Here is an 18,162-nt window from a genome sequence, read left to right as displayed (position 1 = left end):
CTGCTTGGGGCTGGCATGCCTCTCCCCCGCCCCTCTTGGGTTGGGCCTTTTTCTCACAACTTCTCCTTGGGCACCTGGCTTAGCCTCCCAGATTCTCTGTTCCCTCTGGGCACCTGGGGACCTGGGTCAGGCCCAGAATTTAGGACGCTGCTGTTCATGAGCTCATTTAATTATCAGTCAAGTCTCCACACAGGTAGTAGTATTTTCCTTCACAGAGGAGGAGCCCAGAATCGGGAGTGTCTCTCCGGAGGTCACACAGCTGGTACCGTTAGCAGAGCCAGGTTTACCATATGCCACCGGGGTCCTCCCCACTGGCCTGGCGCCAGTGCTGGCTCTCTGCCTCCCTGCCCCCGGCATGGGCGCGGGGAGCACCCAACCCACAGCCCCCTCCTACAATTTCGGGGTTCAGGTGGGGAGCCCCTAGCCCACCCACTGTCCAGGTCGACCAGGCCATCGCCTGGTTTCTATGTGGGACACTGGCTGGGCTGCACCTCGCGAGGCAGGGATCTCGGCGAAACGGGGTGACCCAAACCCGGAGCCAAGGAGTCGGCCCAGGCCAGGGCCCGGTTCCGAGGGGTCTGGACCCGCGGCGCGGCGTCCGGGGTCCCGCGTCCCAGGAATGTGGGAGGGCCGGGAGGGAGGGCGGGCAAGGCGGGGGCGCTTCCTCCGCCCGCCCGAGGGGAGCCTCCGGGGCGCGCGCGGGGAGCCGCCGCCCCCTCCCCGCGCCGGGCCGGGCCGGCGGGGGCGGGGGCTGCCGCGGGGGGCGGGCGGGCGGCGCGGGGCGCGCGGCTCGGCGGCCGCCGGGCCGGCCGGGCGGGAGGAAGCGATGAATATTCAGAGGGGGAGGGGAGGCGAGGGGGCCGAGCGCTCGCCGCGGCTCCCTGCAGCCCGAGCCGCATGACGCGCGGAGGAGGCAGCGGGAGCCGCCGGGGCGGCGGGCGCGGGGGTCGGGGCGCCGCGCGCGGGGGGTGGGCGCCGCTCGCTCCGCCCCGCGAAGCCCCTGCGCGCCCGGGGACGCGTCCCGCTCGCGGCCGCCGCGCCGGGCTCCGCCGTGTGGCCGCCGCGGCCGCTGCCATGTCCCCGGGGAAGCCCGGGGCGGGCGGAGCGCGGACGAGGCGGACCGGCTGGAGCAGGCGGAGGCGGAGACGGCGGCGGGAGGCGGCGACGAGGCCCCGCGAGCCCGGGCGCACCGCGGGCCCCGACTCGCGCGTCCCAGGCTCGCTCCAGGGCGCGCGGGGCATGAAGCCGGCGGCGCGGGCGGCGCGGGAGGCGCGGCCGCCTCCACGTTGGCCGGGGCTGCGCCGGGCGCTGCCGCCGCTGCTGCTGCTGCTGCGCCTGGGCCAGGTGAGCGCGGGCCGGGGCGCGGGCCGGGGCGCGGGCGGGCGGCGGGGGCGGGACCCGCGTCTCTGCACCTGTCCCCGGGGGCCCGCCTGGGGCGGGGGAGGGGCGCGCTCCCCGGGGCGCGGGGCCCCCCTCTCGGCCGGGCTCGCGGAGCCGGGTCTGCCGCGCGCGCCCCTTCCCCGCCGCCGATGCCAGCGGGAGGGAGGCGGGTCGGGGTGCCGGGGAGCGCGAGGCCCCCCCGGGGACGCCCCCGCGGACCCCCGGCCTGCGCGGAGCTGGTCGCCTCGGCCGGCGCGGCGCGGCGGGGGCCCGAGGCGGCCGGAGGGGGCGTGTTTGCAGAGGGCGCCGGGCGCGGGGCCGGGCCCGCCTGGCCGCCCGCGCCGACCTCCGACCCGGCCTGCAGGGCTCCGGGGCCGGGGCGGGCCTGGGGCCGAGCCCCTGCGCCGGGGCAGGTCCCCGCCGGGAGGCAGGTCGCCCCGCGCGGCGCTCCCCGGGGCGGGCGGTCCTCGCCGCAGGAGCCGCTCGCCTGCCTGGGTGTTCCATTCGCGCTTTGTGGGCGCCGGCGCCCCGCCGTGGGGCCCCCGACCCCCACTTTGCTAGCTTCGCTTTCCAGGTCGTGCTGTTGCAGGCGTTTTGGCGACCGACCTTTGTGAAAGCGCCGGTTCCCCTTCAGGGTGTCCCCCGGGGGTGCGGGAGGGCAGCTGGGAGACCTTCCCATTTCGCAGATGGGGAACCCGAGGGAAGTGAGAGCCCCGCGCGAGCCGGGCGACCTGCCGCCTGCCGGGGGCCTGCGAGGGTCTGGCCCCCGCCGTGGAGAGCGGGTGCTGCTGGCCCGGCGGTGCATTTTGTGCGTGCAAGTCTTGCATGTTTTATGTGGACACCAGCCCCAGGAGGTGACTTTGAAGCCTGGGAAGTGAGTTGCAGGCCGAGGATGGAACCCGGTTTCAGGGCAAACTTTGCAAATACCGCATTGTGGAGGAGCAGCAACATCTGCCTTGGGGCTGAAACGCGCCCCCGTGGACAGGGCGAGAAAGAAGCTGAGGTGGTGGTGGTGGGTGACTGCAGACCCTGTCAGTGCCCAGAGGGTCTGCTCAGGGTGGGCATGGCCCCGCCGGTTTTCTCAGCCGGCTTTGTGGGAACAGGCGCTCGGGAGGGCCTGGAAGGCAGTGTGGCCGGGAGTTGAGTGGGGTGCCGGAGACCCACTCCAGGGCCCGGGACCAGGGCCGGCCTTAGGGTCGCTTTCTAGCTCCAGGGAAGAGCGTTTGTGGGGTGGGTGTACCACACCTGTCCCATAGAATTGTTGGAGAGACTTCTCTGGCCAATGTCTGAAAGAACTTTTTAACAGTGAAAGGGTGTCCATATGGGATTATCATTAAGGAACAGTGTGCATGAACTGTCTCCTCCCTGTCCCTGTAAGGAAATTCTTGAAGAGCAGGCTAAGAGATTAAAAATAAAAAAGCCTCATCATTTTGGTACAAGATCTCTTGTTTCAAAATTGATGCTTAAAGAAATAGTTGAAGGGGGGAAGCCCAACAGACTATGGTGGAGGATTATGGATATTTTGGTGGTATGATCCCATACCTCTGCAGAGGTGTGACCCTGTACCCCTAAACCATAGCAGTGCTGTAAACCAGCATTACCTCAATAAAAAAAATGCAATTAAAGAAAAGCTAAGTTGCGGTCTTAAAAAGTAAATACTTGATCATTTATTTTTAGTTTAAAATCTGGTACATATATATTTTATTATTTATGTTTTGCTTATCCATGATAGTGGTCATTGCTAATTATGCTTTCAATCAGCAAAAAGTTTCTCGGGTAAATTTATTTCTTGCCCAATCCTTCCTTGTATTTCAGTAGCATATTGCCCTGTTACACTTGTCCCCTACTCAGATATTTCCTTCCTCTATAGTTTGTTCTGTAGAAACTCAAGAGGACTCTTTTCATTTCTCGTTTTTGGATACATTATAAAAGAGGAAATCTGAAACTCTTTCTGCAAGAGCAGTTTCCAAGCCCACATTCGAATTCATATTGGTATTGGATGTTTTAGAGAATCAGTGCATTTTTGAGCTGAGCTGAGCTGCCTCTGACTTTTCAGATAGCCCAATTCCCTCATTAAAAAATATTGTATTACTGTTTTTTACTGAGGTCATGTTGGTTTACACGACTGTGTATAATTTAGGGATACAGAGTCACACCTCTTCAGTTGTGTGTTTCCATACCACTCCCACCCCCAGGGCACCAAGACTCCTCCACCAGAGTCCATTGGGTCCCCCGCTGGTAGCCTCAGTTGAACAGGGTCAAACCCCTCATTTTTAAAGATGAGGCTGTTGATGCCTAGCAAAGACAGCAGTTGGACTGAGGGCACCTGGTGATTCTTGAGAAGCGGGTATGGAACTTGCTAGCGTCTGTCTGGGCCCAGAATGTTCCTGTTTTTACTCTGCTCTTTTAACTATAGACATGGTGCCAGCTTACTGTGTTCTCCTGAAACTGGGTGTGAAGTGAGTTTTGTTTTGTTTTTTGAAGTCAAATCATGTTTGAGATTGAAAGTCATATGTGAGATTTTTAAAGTGTGTGTGTTTCAGAAATGGGGGTGAAGGTATGGGGACTACCTCCCTAACACTTGATGGATTTTGTGAGGCTTGTGTGTGTGTGTGTGTGTGTGTGTGTGTGTGTGTATGCTGCAAAATAGAATTAACGCAGCAGGCCTACCTATTGGACAGATGATGGCAAAGAGGAGCTCTGTTTGACCATTACTGAGGATGGGCGTGGGAGCTGAAAAGCTGAGGTACCCTGGAAGTCTCCATGCTTAGTAGGGCTGGAAAGGCAGCCTTTGAACCTGGCGTCTCATTCTCATTCTTCAAGACAGAAGGGGCAATCAGAGAAGATTTCAGCATGAGGACTTTGCTGGTTGCCATATCCGAATCCACCCATTATAGTAGCATTTTTTTTTTTTTGCACACTAATTTTGATTTACATGTATGTTTTAGGCAATGTGACGAAGCAGTTGCTACCCCCCATCTCCCTTGCCTCCTTCTTTTGAGAAATGTCCTGACAGATTCTTTAAGAAATCAGCTCGATACTGCTTTAAACTAAGGGGGAAAAAAAAAGAAAAGCTGGTGACTGCAAGCTATTTTGTTAATCTTTGAGTGTTTTGGATTTGCTTTTTCTTGGCGTTCTTGTTCCCTGGTGAATAATAACTGTTTGTGTCTATTATCTATAATAGTTAATCCTTAAGCCTGTTTACCTACCTGCTTCATCCAGAGTACAAAAAATATTTTGACTCCTCTTTAAATTGCTTGTTAAATTCTCATACGGTGACTTTAAATATTTTTGTTTTGCTTCAGAACAACAACGGAAAAACCAAACGATTGTGTTTTCTTTGCAGACAGTTTAAGAAAACAGAGCAAATTGGTTTATGGTTAGACTGTGACTTTGAGCTGACTTCAAGTTTAGCCCCATGATAAAGATAACCACGGAATACCCAAGCTTTCCTAAGCAGAGAGAACCCTGGCTCCCGAGTGGGCAATTTTGGTCAGCAAAGAGGTTATTTAGCTCCTAAAAGTAATTTTTGCTCAGAGTTGAGGCTGAGGCCGAGTCACTGAATGACTGTAGGCTTGCGTTTAGCCTAGCAATTACTTGGTTTGTTCGCTTCTTTGCCAAGGGAATTATTTTGAGTGCAGGGTAAGAGGCAATTTTCTGTGCATTTCCCTTCTAACATCATGCTGCTGATAATATTATAATTATTAGGTGACATTATATGTGGCAGGCACTGTGCTAAGGGTTTTAATGCATTATCTCATTTGATCACTTCAGAAGTACTGAGGTGGGTGCTGTTTGTATTCCCATTTTATCTGAGAGAAAACTGAGGTTCTGAAGTTCCCAAGGGTCCGTAACAGGAATGTGGCAGAGCCAGGGCTGTTCCCCTGCTGCCCCACCTAGATCACCATCCAGTGCTGTAAGAGGTGCTTGGTGTGCAGCAACTAAGGGATGAGGCCACAGGCTTTTGTGGTGGGGGCAGGGTTGGGGGGCCTGAACGCTGAAGGGACAGAGATGCATTGTGGGCTCTCTGCATCCTCATACCTGTAGGATCTGCTTAGGATCTAATCCATGTGGTAACACGGGTTCCTCAGGTACCTTCTTTCATGTTCATGTTTCTTTGGGCAGAGTTTATAAGCAGGCCAGCCCTACCGGAGAAAGAATAGAGTCTGGAGGGGCAGGACTTGGGTTTTGGTCCTTTCTCTGCCACTTAGTAACTCCATAAACTTGGGAAAGTCACTTAATTGCTGTGACTTCTCATTTCCTTATCTGGAAAATGGGACTAATACTTCCTGCTTCACTGGATGGTTGAAAGATCAAATAAGATAGAAGAGGAACTCTAATTCAGCCCACAATTGCTAGTTGATTGTCGCTGTTACTTGAGGGAGAAGCGGGGATTCAGATCATTAGCTCATATAATATTCCTCAAGCATTTCCTTCAGAGGGAGAGGTGTAGAATAATCTTGGGATGGGAAAGGTGAATTTAGCTCAGTCACAAAACATTTTTGTTAATGTATTTGCGGGGCTATTGGTTAAAAAAAAGAAGTTGCAAGTTCTTTATCAAGCCTGGGATTTTATAGGTCCAGGGAGGTTAAATAAGTAAGTTTATTTAAATTTCATAAGATATTGATCTAAAGAAAACTATTGAGTAAGAAATTGAGTAAGAATGATATTATGGCAGACTTACAAAGGATAGGTTGCCTAAGTTAGGGGATATGAAATGCGTGGAATGGGGGTGAGCAGGGGGGACAACCTGCCTTGGTGGCTGTCACAGGCAGGGGGACTGAGAGGTCTCTGGTCACCCCCAGCTGATCTGGGCTCTGTGTGTGATGTCCTGGCTGTGCCTCCAGAGAAAGGGCTGGCACAGGACTTGTCAGAGGAGTGGTGGGTGCCGAGAGGGACAGAGTCCCTAAATGGAGATCTCTGGAAGGGCCCAGTGTCTCAGACCAGAGGAGTCCTTAGCAATTTTGTCACCACCTCCTGTGGCCTTCCAGTAACTTTTCTAGTGACCCCCAGAGGATGAAAGCTTGGGAAATTTATTACTTCATTATTATTGATAGCTGTAGTCATTCTATTGTCTCAGAATTTCCATGGCATGTAATGGTGGTAATGAGACAGCCCATGGGAGGGCGGGAGACATTTTGAAAGCGAACTAGTGTCAGCTCCCACAGAAGGTCTAAATCTTCAACATGCAAATAATTTTCAGTTCCACTTTTCCTTCTTCCTGTTAGAGGGAAGCTGTACCCTGTGGCCATTTCTGAGGCTCAGGCAGACAATGTCGTTATTATGTCACAAACTATCTCCTTCTCCAGGGTAGGAACCGGGTGGTGTTTTTCTGGGTGCCTGTGCTGGCCCTGGCCCAGTGTTATTTCATGACTTTTGAGTAATTGAGTGACTATTAAAACAGCAACATGGAGTTTAGAACACAGTTACCTTTTACATATACACATACACAGTATGTAAAAAGGACAGTATATAAAAAGGAATGTTGTACTTAGGATTTTGTATCAATTTCAGGAGCTCATAGATTCTTTAAAAAGAAGTTCTATTAAAGTTACATGAGAGTTATGTGAACATTGTTCTCTGCCTAGCCTTTTAATTAGTTATCTTGGAGATTATTTCTTCTCTGTACCTATAACTTTCACTCATTCTTTTAAATAACTGCCTACTATTCTGATATGTGAATTTGCCCTTTATTTGACCATTCCCCTATCGATGGATACTTTCGTTGTAATCCCCCCTTCAAGTCAAGATTTAGAGACTGTCCTTGGCACCTATTTCTTGTAGCCTTCACAAGGATATCAATAGGTAAATTTCTTATTTTAGGATTGTTCGGTTAGAGGGTTCATGTACTTGCACACATGATAGCTGTTGCTAATTGTTCTCCAGAAGAGCTGGCCCTGTTTGGCAAGGAGGTTTGGAGCGTGTCTGTTTCTCCATGTCAGCCCCTGAATTGAGGATCATTTTGTTTTTAAATGTGCTAATCTGAGAGGAGAAAAATGTTTATCTTGTTACTTTCATTTATATCTTTTTTTTGTTTTAATTCCTCTATTGATTTCTGTTATCACAGTAGCAGAAATTGTTTCTTTATAATGGAAAAGGCACATATTAATCCTGTTAACCATGAACGAGTAGAATTCTAAATTAAAAGGTTTTTGCTTGCTACAGTAAATCATATTTTCATGATTATTTATCCTAATGCATATATTTTAACAGTCTATGTTTATCTCGAAGTCAAGTTCTTTTTTTTTTTAATTTTATATATTTCTTTTTTTTAAAAAAAAGATTTATTTATTTATACAAGAACTGGGGTGCAGGCCAGATTTGTGGGAGGGTGAGAGGATTCACCGGAGACAGAGTGGGGAGCAGAACAGGCAGACTGAAGAAATACACTGTTGAGGGGAGCAGCGGGGAGACAGGAGAGGTCTGCTGCACCATGTGAGACCCTCGCCGGCAGGCCGGGATCGAACCAGTGCTGTAGAGGCTGCAGACAGCTTCACATTGCGGTGCTCAACCGCCTCTGCCACCAGGGGAGGCCCAAATTTTATGTATTTCTTAAATCATTTTTCATTTTTGTACAATATATGCATTTTCATCTTGGTTATAGTCCCCATGCAATTCCCACCACCCTTTTTTTGATCCTACTCCCTTTTCTCCCATTTATATCTTTAATTTTGAGTTAGTTGAGCTTTTTCCTCAAGTTTGGGTGATTTGCATTTCCTCCTTTTTTTTTTTTTTGTTTGTTTGACTCCCTGTTCCTTAGAAAAAGTCTTTTTTCAATTTTACAAGCTCTTTGGAAAGGAAATTAGTCCTTGGCTCTCATTTGTGTTGCAGATATGTTATTGTCCAACTATTTTATTTTTTTTTAATTTTGTAAAACATTAATGAAGTACCATTGTTTTACATTTTCCAACTATTTTATTTTTTTTATTTTTTTAACAAGATTTTTTTTTGTCTTTTATTTATTTATTTATTTATTTTTTTAATAGAGGCATGCTTTATTTGTTTGCTGGTTTGTTTGTTTGTTTTGTTTTTTTATACATGCACTGGGTACAGTCAGAAGCGCGGGAGGGTGAGAGAATTCACCAGAGCCAGAGCGGGGAGCAGAGCAGGCAGAAGGACCGAAGTACACTGCTGAGGGGAGCAGCGGGCGGCAGGAGAGGTCTGCGCGCCATGTGGGACCCTCCTCCGGTGGCCGGGGAGCAGCCGGGGATCGAACCGGCGCCGCAGAGGCCGCGTGCAGTTTCGCAACTCAGCGCTCAACCGCTGCGCCACCGGGGAGGCCCAACATTTTCCAACTATTTTAGATGCAGCACTTGTTCCTTAGGAAACAGGAGATAGAGAAGATACCTGGATGGCGAAGGAGTGTAGAACTTACTAAGTTGTGTGATCTTGGCAGGTTCCTTAATCTTCTGGTCTGTGTGTTCACATCTCCAAACTGCTGTTAATAGTAATAGAACCTCTCACACAGGGTAGGTGGTTAAGTTAAATGAAGTTGTGTTATATTAAAGCTCCTTGTAAATGACTATAGAAATGATAGGACAACATTGTGCAAAATATTCCACTGACTTAAGAGTTCAATATTAAAGTCTGAGCAAAAGTTAGCATCATTATGAATTGTTGAAATTATTCTATAAAATTGAAAAGATTTAAGTCCCTAGTGCATGCATACTACATACATATATATGCAGGTGTAGTATGTATGCATGTATACGTATAATGTATACATGTGGAGGTGTAGTATAATGTGGAGGTGTAGTCTCCCCTGACAGCACAATTTAATTTTTAATTGAAAAATTTAATTTAAAATTATATTTTCCTTGTGATTAGTGGGTAGAATGGAATTAACACAGGTTAAGTGAGCACAGGATGCAACTAAAGGGTGGCCAGGGTGGTCTTAGCCCCAAAGGAGCTTAGGATATTGACTGTGTCCCTTTGATATGCAGGGTCCTCCTGGCACTGGCTTCTGCAGGTCTGTTTATCTTGTGGCCTGGCTGCCTTCTGTCCCTGGGTCCATTTCCCGTAGGGCCAAGAGGAGCTGTTTTGTGCCACCAACTGAAAGTTTAAAGACTTAATCCTTGGCTTTAGATGCAGGGCCTGGGAGGCCAAGGGAATCTGTGCTGCTGATCATGCCACTTGTTTCCACGGCAACCAGGTGATCCCTCATTTCCTGTTGTTGGTGGAGGAGCCACCCTGTTTTCCTGTCCTTGTGTCTTGGGGGTTCTTCCTTCCCTGCTGAGGTACACCTTTCCTATCCCTAGGCCAGGAGGTGGAGACCTCCAGGGAGGGGTCTGGGTGTGGAGGGATTGCTGCCCTGTGTTTAGTGCACTGGTCCTGGCTATGTGACCAGAGGCCAAGGATTCCAGTATTTGGAGTCTCACTTGGGCTCATCTGCAAGATGGGGACCAAAGGGAGAGTGTAGAGACCTCAAGGGATGTGACTCTGCATCATTCTTAGCATGAAATAAACTCTTATCATCTAGGACATTGGCACAATTTACGCCTTAAGAAATTAAAAAAATTTTTTTTTAACCTTATAGTTTCCAAGACTATTCAGGATATACAAGCTCATTAAATCCTCACTAGGTCTTGGTTACTGTTATTTCCACATAAGGGAAATATTCTCATTATTATCCCCTTGTTAAGGAGTAGCTCAGGCTAATTCTAAGTGACTTGTGCAATTCAGGTGTCATCTGTGTTTTGCATAATAATAATGTGTGTTCACCGTGTGGCCCAGTTTTAAAATTACTACCATTTAGAGTTAGCTTACAAGAGGCAGATTGGGCATTTGATCCCCTAGTTTGGTTCTTACATAATTACCCAGTTTTTGGTTCTTCAAATATCAGCAGTTGACTATGGTTCCATCTAATATGTTCCAGAAACTGTTCCTTTAAAGTGAAGTTGGAAAAACCAAATCATAGCTGTAAAGCAGTGTCTCTGAAACTGTGGCTCATAAAAACATTTTAGTGAGTTACGAACAGCCTTAACAAATGATAGAATCTAAAATATCTGAGTTTACTGCACGTGGGAAGGGTAAGTATTGTGTGTGAGACTTGTTTCAGTTCTCTGTGTGGTGGGTGTGTGTCCTGAATTGCCTGTGAAAAGAATTTTTTACCATGACGTCAGCCTTTTCCAAAAGAACTCGAGGTGACTATTATAAGGAATCGTGTGTTATAATCTGGTGTATGACCACATGCTCTGTTAGAGCCTCCGCCAGCAGGTTGTGGGCTTCCTTGGCACTGGAAGGGTTTCCTACGTGGGCCAGCGCATGCCTGTGTCTCCTGGAAGGACAGCTGGGCTTGAGGGCTATTCTCACAGGTGGTATCTCATCTTTTTCTGAGATGGGTGACCAGTTGACACTTGCTACTTAGAGCCATGGAGTGAAATGATCCCCAGGGTCACAGTAGACGAGTGTCTTTGTCATGGGTTTTAGAACCTGGTGCCATAAATGGTAAAGGTTGCCTGAAACTTTGGGCCTTGTCCTTGATCATATGAATGACATAATCATATATTTCTGGGGTTTTGGCCTCCATGATGTGAATGAATTTAGATTTTTGGGCATGGAGGACATGACTTTGGGGTGTCCTGTAAAAAGAGGAGCATGGCAAAGGGGTTTGGCAGAAGAATGGGTCCTATCCATGCCCTTTTCCTCCAGCCACATGATCCTGTGCTCTGCCCAGGTGCTTATACCTCTTGAAACTCGTTCTGTTACCTGGAAAGAAGATAAAGCAGGCAGGCTGTGAATTCCTAGAATTAAATAAGGGAAGGTATAAAAGACAACCAGTCCGGATTGAGGGCCTTAAATGTTTGCTCCCGATTTTCCCCTCTTCGTGAACACGATACCTGCTGCCCCTGGGGCTGCAGTCGCCAGGCACCTAGGGATCCAGGAGACCTGCTCTGAGGCTGTTCAAACTACCTCTGTCAGCCTTGGTGCCAGGTGTATCATCGTCTGAAGGTCACAAATCTTGTGTGAAAAGAGATTGTAGGGGACGCTCTTATTTAAGATGCAGACAACTCTTTGGCATATCTGAAGAGGCCCTGTGCTCACTTCGAAGCCCTACTCTCTCTAAAAGAGAAAAAGTTAATGAAACTAGAGCAGGAGCTCTCAAGAAAGAGATCACACACAGCCGACCGAAGCCAGCCTTCCCTGGAGGAGCATGATGGTCATAACGGTCCTACCTGCCTTTTCTGCCTGCTGGCGAGACCGTTCCAGTCCTTTAAAACCTGCTTCTCATATTTTAGATCCTGCTCTCTGCACTGTAGCCTCTTTTCACTTGCAACCTCAACCTTGGGCTCCTCATCAAATGTCCATCTCCTGACTTCATGCCTTGACCTGTTCCTCTCACTCATCTCCTCCTATGTCTGACTCTCTCTGCTACCACCTTCCCCCTTATTTATTCTTTGACCCGGTGTTCTCATTAGAGCTTCGGCCTGATCCTGAACTTGTGTTCACAGCTCACACCTAGGCTTCTCCAAGTCTGTGATGGCCTCCTGTTCAGCTTGGTTGCATGTGGCAACTGGGAGTCCCCAGGTATGTGGATGCCGCGACGTCACCTCTATTGATGGTATCACTCTGGCCTTGTTTGTGGGGTGCAGACAGTCGAATGCAGCCAGTGGCTAAAAGCTGGCCCAGATGCCATTGTGGGAATTCCTTGTTTCACCTTGATCATGCTATTTAACTTCTCTGTGCCTCCTGGTCTTATCTGTAAAATAGTGGTGATAACCTGACTCAGCTCTAGGGTTGCTTTAGGAAGCACATAAATAAGGTATGCATCACAAAGAATCATTCAGTCTGTATTAAACATCAGTGAAGCATAAAAGACAAAAGATGACACGTTGGGTGGGCGGTAAGACTCTGGCCCTTAGCCTCTCGCTGACCCAAGCCGATGACCCATCTTTTGCTTTTTCATGGAAGTCGCACTTGTAACTCGCCCTCTGCTCTCTTCTGGAATTGGTCATGATAGCTCTGCAGCCGTCTGCCAGTGGCTGGGGTGAGGGGGACAGCTTCTTGTCTTGTAGCCCTTAGGACCATAGTTTTTCAGCTTCAGCAGTGTTGACATTTGGGACCCAATAAGTCATGGTTTGGGACTTGTCCTGTACACTGTAGGATGTAAAGCAGCACTCCTGGCCTTTCCCTGCTGGATCCAGTGCCTTCCCCCCTCCCCTTCCAACACTGTGAAGACCAGAAGTCTCCAGGTATTGCCACGTGCCCTTGGAGGGGGAAGTGCCCGAGTTGAGAATGTTGCTTTAGACAATGCCTGTTTTGAAATGATAGTAAAGGCTGCCTCTGCCCAGGTCCAGCTGTTCTTCCATTCCTGAGTGATTGTGTTGATAACTGACTTCCTTTCAGTGAGACACAGGTGTAAACTAACCAGAGCATTGATGGATGTGACAAATAGCCAGGTTGCTAGGTCTCAAAAGAGGATTCACATCCGACTCCTGTGTGTTCAGCGAGTACGTTTAAGGGATGCAGTGATAGAGTAAGCACTGTGCCGAGAGCTGGTCCCCCTGCTGTGTTTCTCCTGCATTCTCAGCCTCAGTTTCCCTCTCCCTCAAAAATGGGAAAAACTAATGCAGTCCCCTCCCTACCCTGCAGTAGGAAAAGAAGCCAGTGTTAAGGATTTATGTGGTGCTAAGCTCTGCTGCAGGGGATGTGAGCTGGGGGAAAGCTTACTGTTTATGAGGAGCTGGGAGGCCCAAGGTGCCAAGTGCCACACAGAGATACACCCAGCAAAGGGGATCCCATTACAAAGAGATTCACTGCCAAGTTCCCCCTCCCACAAGCTCCATGCAGCAATTTTCAGCTCTTAGTGTGTTTAGAGGCTCCCAGACATAAGCCTAGAGATAATGTCTTAAGAGTCAGCCACTCTGGGACCAGGAAAGGAAGCTGGAGGGGAGAAAGCCCAGGGAACTCACTTAAACTTGGTGCCACCAGCCAGGCACGAGAAGGTTGGCTGCCAGAAACTTTTCTGGAATGCAATTATAAAACCTAAAAAGGGCACCCAGCTCAGTGTTGGTCATACCTGGGCAGGATGAGGGACAGAGGCTCAGGGCTCTTTTACCCCTAGCCCAGCCAGTTACTCTGAGGAGTAACTGTTGTGTGCTGGACTCTTGCTTCGTTCTATGATTATCAGGTCCTTCTTAGACGAGGCACAGGGAGGTAAAGGGACTCACCCAGGGCCAGGGATGTGTTCTGAAATCTCACTTCTGCTTCAACTGAACCCCTTCCCAAATTTTAGTGCGCCAAATGGGGATACTAAATACTTGAGAGGATTGTGATCAAGACTCCCTGAGAAAATCGATGCAAAGCCCCCGGCATGGTGCCTGGCATGCAGAAAGTACTCCGTGAGTGCCAGCTGCTATCATTATTATTGTTGCAACTAGCAGAGGGCGCCTGCTATGATGAGCTTTTCCAGGAATTGCGGACTGGTTTGCCTTGATCTAATCACATAGTAGACCTCAGATCCTCTTCAATATATGTTGGGGGTGCAGCTGTCTGAGGGATGGGGGGAGGGTGTCACCTAGGGAGGATAGAATCAGATCAGGAAATAAAGCAAAAACCACCTTCAGGGATGGAATGTGTGTGATCTCAGAGTCTGACTGCCCTCAGATCCACTGGTTTTGTTGCCACGCAACTTGCTAGTTAACCATTGCTAGTGAGAAGATAAAAAGGATCATCGCCACAGAGAATGTCAGAGTGAAAAAGGACCTTAGGGACAGTAGACTCGGGAAGACAAATGGGTTCCAGCTTGTATCCTTCAAGTGACTGATGGTGGCCATTTGGACCCTGTGTAGAAGGGATTTCCAGACCACTTGGGGTGGCCTATATTAGCAACAGAGAGTGCTGGGATCGATTAGTGATGTCTGTCTGGGCCACACCTGAGATGGGGCTGGCGCACCGGCTGTGAATTGGCTCTCTCTGGTTATAGCTGAGGACAATGAGTCCTGACACACAGAGGGAATAAGGCCTTGGGTGCCCCTTTATTCTTGAGATTCATCTCAACCCTGGCTCTACCTGGGAAACATTGAGAACATGCTGTTTGGAGGCCCATCCTCCTGCTCCATAGGATTTGACCACCTGGGAGGCACACACCATTACCAGCATATTTTTTAAAATCCAAACTCCTAACTTGTTAATGTGTAGCCAGCAATGAGAACCTTTGAGGTAAAATCTTTTTGTGTGTGTTTTTTGTTTTTTTTTTTTTTTTTTTTGCTTAGATACAAAAGACCCAGAAAGGGAGTGGGATTGTTCATACTTATGTAGGGTTAGTGACACCAGGAGAAGGAAAACTGGAGGGGAAAATCCTTTATCAGGTGCTAGCCATACGCTTGGCTCTTTCTCTTTCACACTGAGACTCTTCCTGTTCCACAGTTGTGTCGTTCCTCTGCTGAAAAATCTGTGGCTTCACTTTGAACTTTGCATAAACCCAGATGGTTGCTTGCAGGACCTGAAACCTCAAATCTGGAGGGTCAGGCTCCTTTCTCCCCTCCAACTCCATGCCGTGGTCCAGCTGCCCCTGCAACCTACTCTAGTCACGCTGCTCTAGTGTAGCGGCTGCTGCCACCCACCTGCTCTACCTTGGGGTGGGGACTTGCTCCTTGTCTCCCAGCTCCTTTGAAAGCCTTGGTGCACCCTTGCCCAGACCCCTCACCCATTGTCCTGACTCACTTCCTTCCACCTTAGCACCACGGACACTATCTTGTTTACTGGAAAATGAACTTTGAGAGGGAAGGAGGCTGGATCTCTGCTGTGTCCCTTATGCCTCAAGTAGACCCTCAGAAAGATTTGTTGAAGGGATTTGTTGAAAGGACAACCCTGACACAGAGCTGGCAGTACCCTCAAGTTACAGTCCACTAGAAACCCATTTAACTGCCTTTGATTGGATGCCTTGCGTGCCAGTGCTGTGCTTATTAGTGCATTATGTGTTTTGAGTGAGTGGGGTCCTCACGACACCCTTCATTTTACAGGAGAGAGAAATGAGGTACAGGGAGGTTAAGCAATCAGCCTGAAGTTACCCAGCTGATCAGTCGAGGAACCAGGGTTCCGGCTTAGGCAACTTAGTTGTTGATTGAGGGTGTTAGGAATTTATGAATCCTGTCCTCATGGCCTCAGAACAGATTGTGGGGCAGAAACCTTCAGTAACTGTGAGTCCCCTCCCCTCTGACCTTTAGTCTCACGGTGACAGTCAAGTTCTCTTACTGTTTTGCTCTCAAGTTGGTGATGAAAGTACCTATTTCCTGTGTGCTGGATGCTCTACTCCCAAGCAAAGGTCTTTTGACCTCTGTGGGAACACCTGGCAGCCCTGCTCAGGGAGGACAGAAGGATGAGTGCATTTCCCGTGAAAAAATTTCTGCCTCAAATATTTATCGAGTGCCTGCTTGGTGCCAGGCATTGTGACTGTGACCCCAAACCCACCAGAACCACAAAAGTAAAACCGAATATGACAGTTCATGGTCTTCTCACCCCAAGTCTTCATCCCTTTACTCTCCACCATCAGCCCCCGGGCACCTTTCTTGGTGGTGATTGTTTTATTTGGAGGTATGGATTTGTGACTGTGAGGGCCTGGGTTGGGTGTCACTTGGCTGAAGTGTGTTCTGGGAGGCTTTGCTCTCTTGATAAACGGAAGAGTGAACAGCCAAAGCCACATTTCAGTGCTTGTTTTATTTGGGGGCAGGCAGGCCTCAGTGTTTTTGTGAGACCGAGCAGCTTCAGCTTCAAAATGAGTTTTGGTGGTGGTTAATTTTTTTGACTTAATTTTTTTCCTAATGATATATGAGTAGTATAACAACATTAAAAGAAAATTTAGAAACTTGGGAGGGGGGAGGCCAAATTTCCCTCATCATCATAGAACTAGTGTAGATTTTTTATTTATAAGAGAAATATTTATTTAGCACCGAAGGTCAGCAAGATAATTACTTTACCTGACTAACGTAAGGCTTTAAGGGCCGTTAGATTGGGAAGGGGGGGGGTGTCCAAAAACCACCACTAAAGAGGTGATAAACATGAAACTTGCAACTTTGAGAAGAGGAAGAATTTCAGCTAGATTCTAGTCCTTGAAAACAAAGAACTTGACTTGACTGAGCAGAAGGTCCAGAAGTCAAAGGTATTAATGTGCTCGGTGGTGATGTTGAATTTGGAACATGGGGGCTTTTTCCTCTGACTCCGCTGCCCTCTGTTTCCGCTGTTCCTTCAGTTTGAAGTGTTATGGAGTTCTCAGATCTCCTGAGAAATTGGACATAACTAGGCAAAGGCTTTGCTTTTTGATCAAGCCCAGCTGGAGTGACAGCTATTGCTTTAGGGAGGAAAGAAGATTCTTCAAGTCACCCTGTCCTCCTTTCATTTCAGCCTGTCCAGCTCTGACAGGAGGTATTGATTCTAGCATGTCACCCAGCATCTAGGATATTTGCAAGTTGGGTCTGACTTCTTTTGCCTAAAGGATAACACAGGCATGGTGACATTCGATGGCGAATACTCGCTTTAGCTCATTCCTGCAGATGCCCCAGAAATTCATGCTCAGCACATTCAGCTGTGACTCCCCTGTGGTCCCTTCTGCTTTGTGACCTGCAGCATGTGCGGAGTGCCAGACTGTGTCCCGCCCTGCTTGCTGATCCTGTTGAGAAGCTCTGACTGTTATAATTCTCAGGTAGTTACAGCTAGGATTTATTCAGGGTGGTTTCTTATTTAAAATAATTGTGATCACAAGGCAGGCACAATTTCAGCTCTTGTAATGCCAAAGGCTAAATGAAGAAAACATTTTTCATGGTGATACATGGACAGTAGGACCATATATATATAATATATATATTTAAAGATTTCTTTATGCGTAGAACTGGGGTATTGGCCATAGGTGCGGGGGTGAGAGGATTCACCAGAGTGGGGAGCAGAGCAGGCAGATCTACTGAAATACACTGCTAAGGGGAGCAGCAGGTGAGACAGGAAAGGTCTGCTGTGCCATGTGGGTTAGCTTCCTGGCTGGGGATTGAACTCAGGCCACAGCGGTGATAGCATGTCAGCGCTGAGACTTAACCCCTAGGCCACCAGGGAGGCCCCCGGGCCACAGTTTCTAGTAGCTGCAGGATCCTGCTTGGAGTGGATATACTGTAATTCATTTAACCCTTTTCCTATTTAGAGACTTAAGCAGCAGTTAATTTTTCACTATTATAAGTTGTGCAGGGGTGACTGTCTTCATGCCACAGCTTTTTCTGTGAGACAGAGATGGTTTCTCTTGGATTAATTTCTAGGAGTGCTCATAATCTTTAACATCGCTTGCCTAGTGACTCTCCCAAAGCAACGCATGATTCACGTTGCCATTGGAATGTATGGGACTGCCTGTTTCTCTGTGGCTACACAGGCACTGGGTGTTATCATTTTGAAAAGACATTTTAAATTTAGCCTTTGCATTTGCAGATGTACCAACTGGACTGTAGGGTGGCTTTTGGACCATTTGTGGCTCACTTAGAGCCTGTTTTGTAGGATCCTTTGTCAAAAATTACTTTTTTATGTCCAGGGAAAATGTCAAACAAGTCACTTTGTTTTGACTGTAGTCTGCACTTGTCTGGTGGGATCTAGAAAAATCCTAAGCACAACCAGAAACCAGCTGGTCCTGGTTGTCTTTTTACCTGCCTGCCAAGATAATCAGGTGTCCTTATTTCAATTTTAAAGCTAATTTTAAGGGTGCCTACTTTCTAGTAGTTAGCTGTAAATTCAGGCCATATGATTGCTGATGGATATTGGTAGAGTGAGGTATTCCTGAGCCTACTAGATACCTAGACCTTCCTTGTTATA

At 48.6% G+C, this 18,162-nt stretch overlaps 1 protein-coding gene across 1 annotated transcript in view; it reads left to right on the top strand.

The window, feature by feature from the left end:
* Window positions 1–1,074: 1,074 nt before the first annotated feature.
* PTPRJ (protein tyrosine phosphatase receptor type J) overlaps window positions 1,075–18,162 on the top strand; it is a gene marked incomplete at both ends in the record, with an annotated part of 138,584 nt that continues 121,496 nt past the window's right edge. Inside the window, one exon of the mRNA XM_084234964.1 lies at window positions 1,075–1,344. Coding sequence (XP_084091090.1) covers window positions 1,075–1,344 — 270 coding nt within the window. The remainder of the gene's footprint in view (window positions 1,345–18,162) is intronic.

The sequence above is a fragment of the Talpa europaea genome (genome assembly GCF_964194135.1).
Source record: "Talpa europaea genome assembly, chromosome: 1".
NCBI classification, from domain to species: Eukaryota; Metazoa; Chordata; class Mammalia; order Eulipotyphla; family Talpidae; genus Talpa; species Talpa europaea.
Note: the sequence above shows the minus strand (reverse complement) of the source record. Positions and strands in the feature narration are given on the sequence as shown.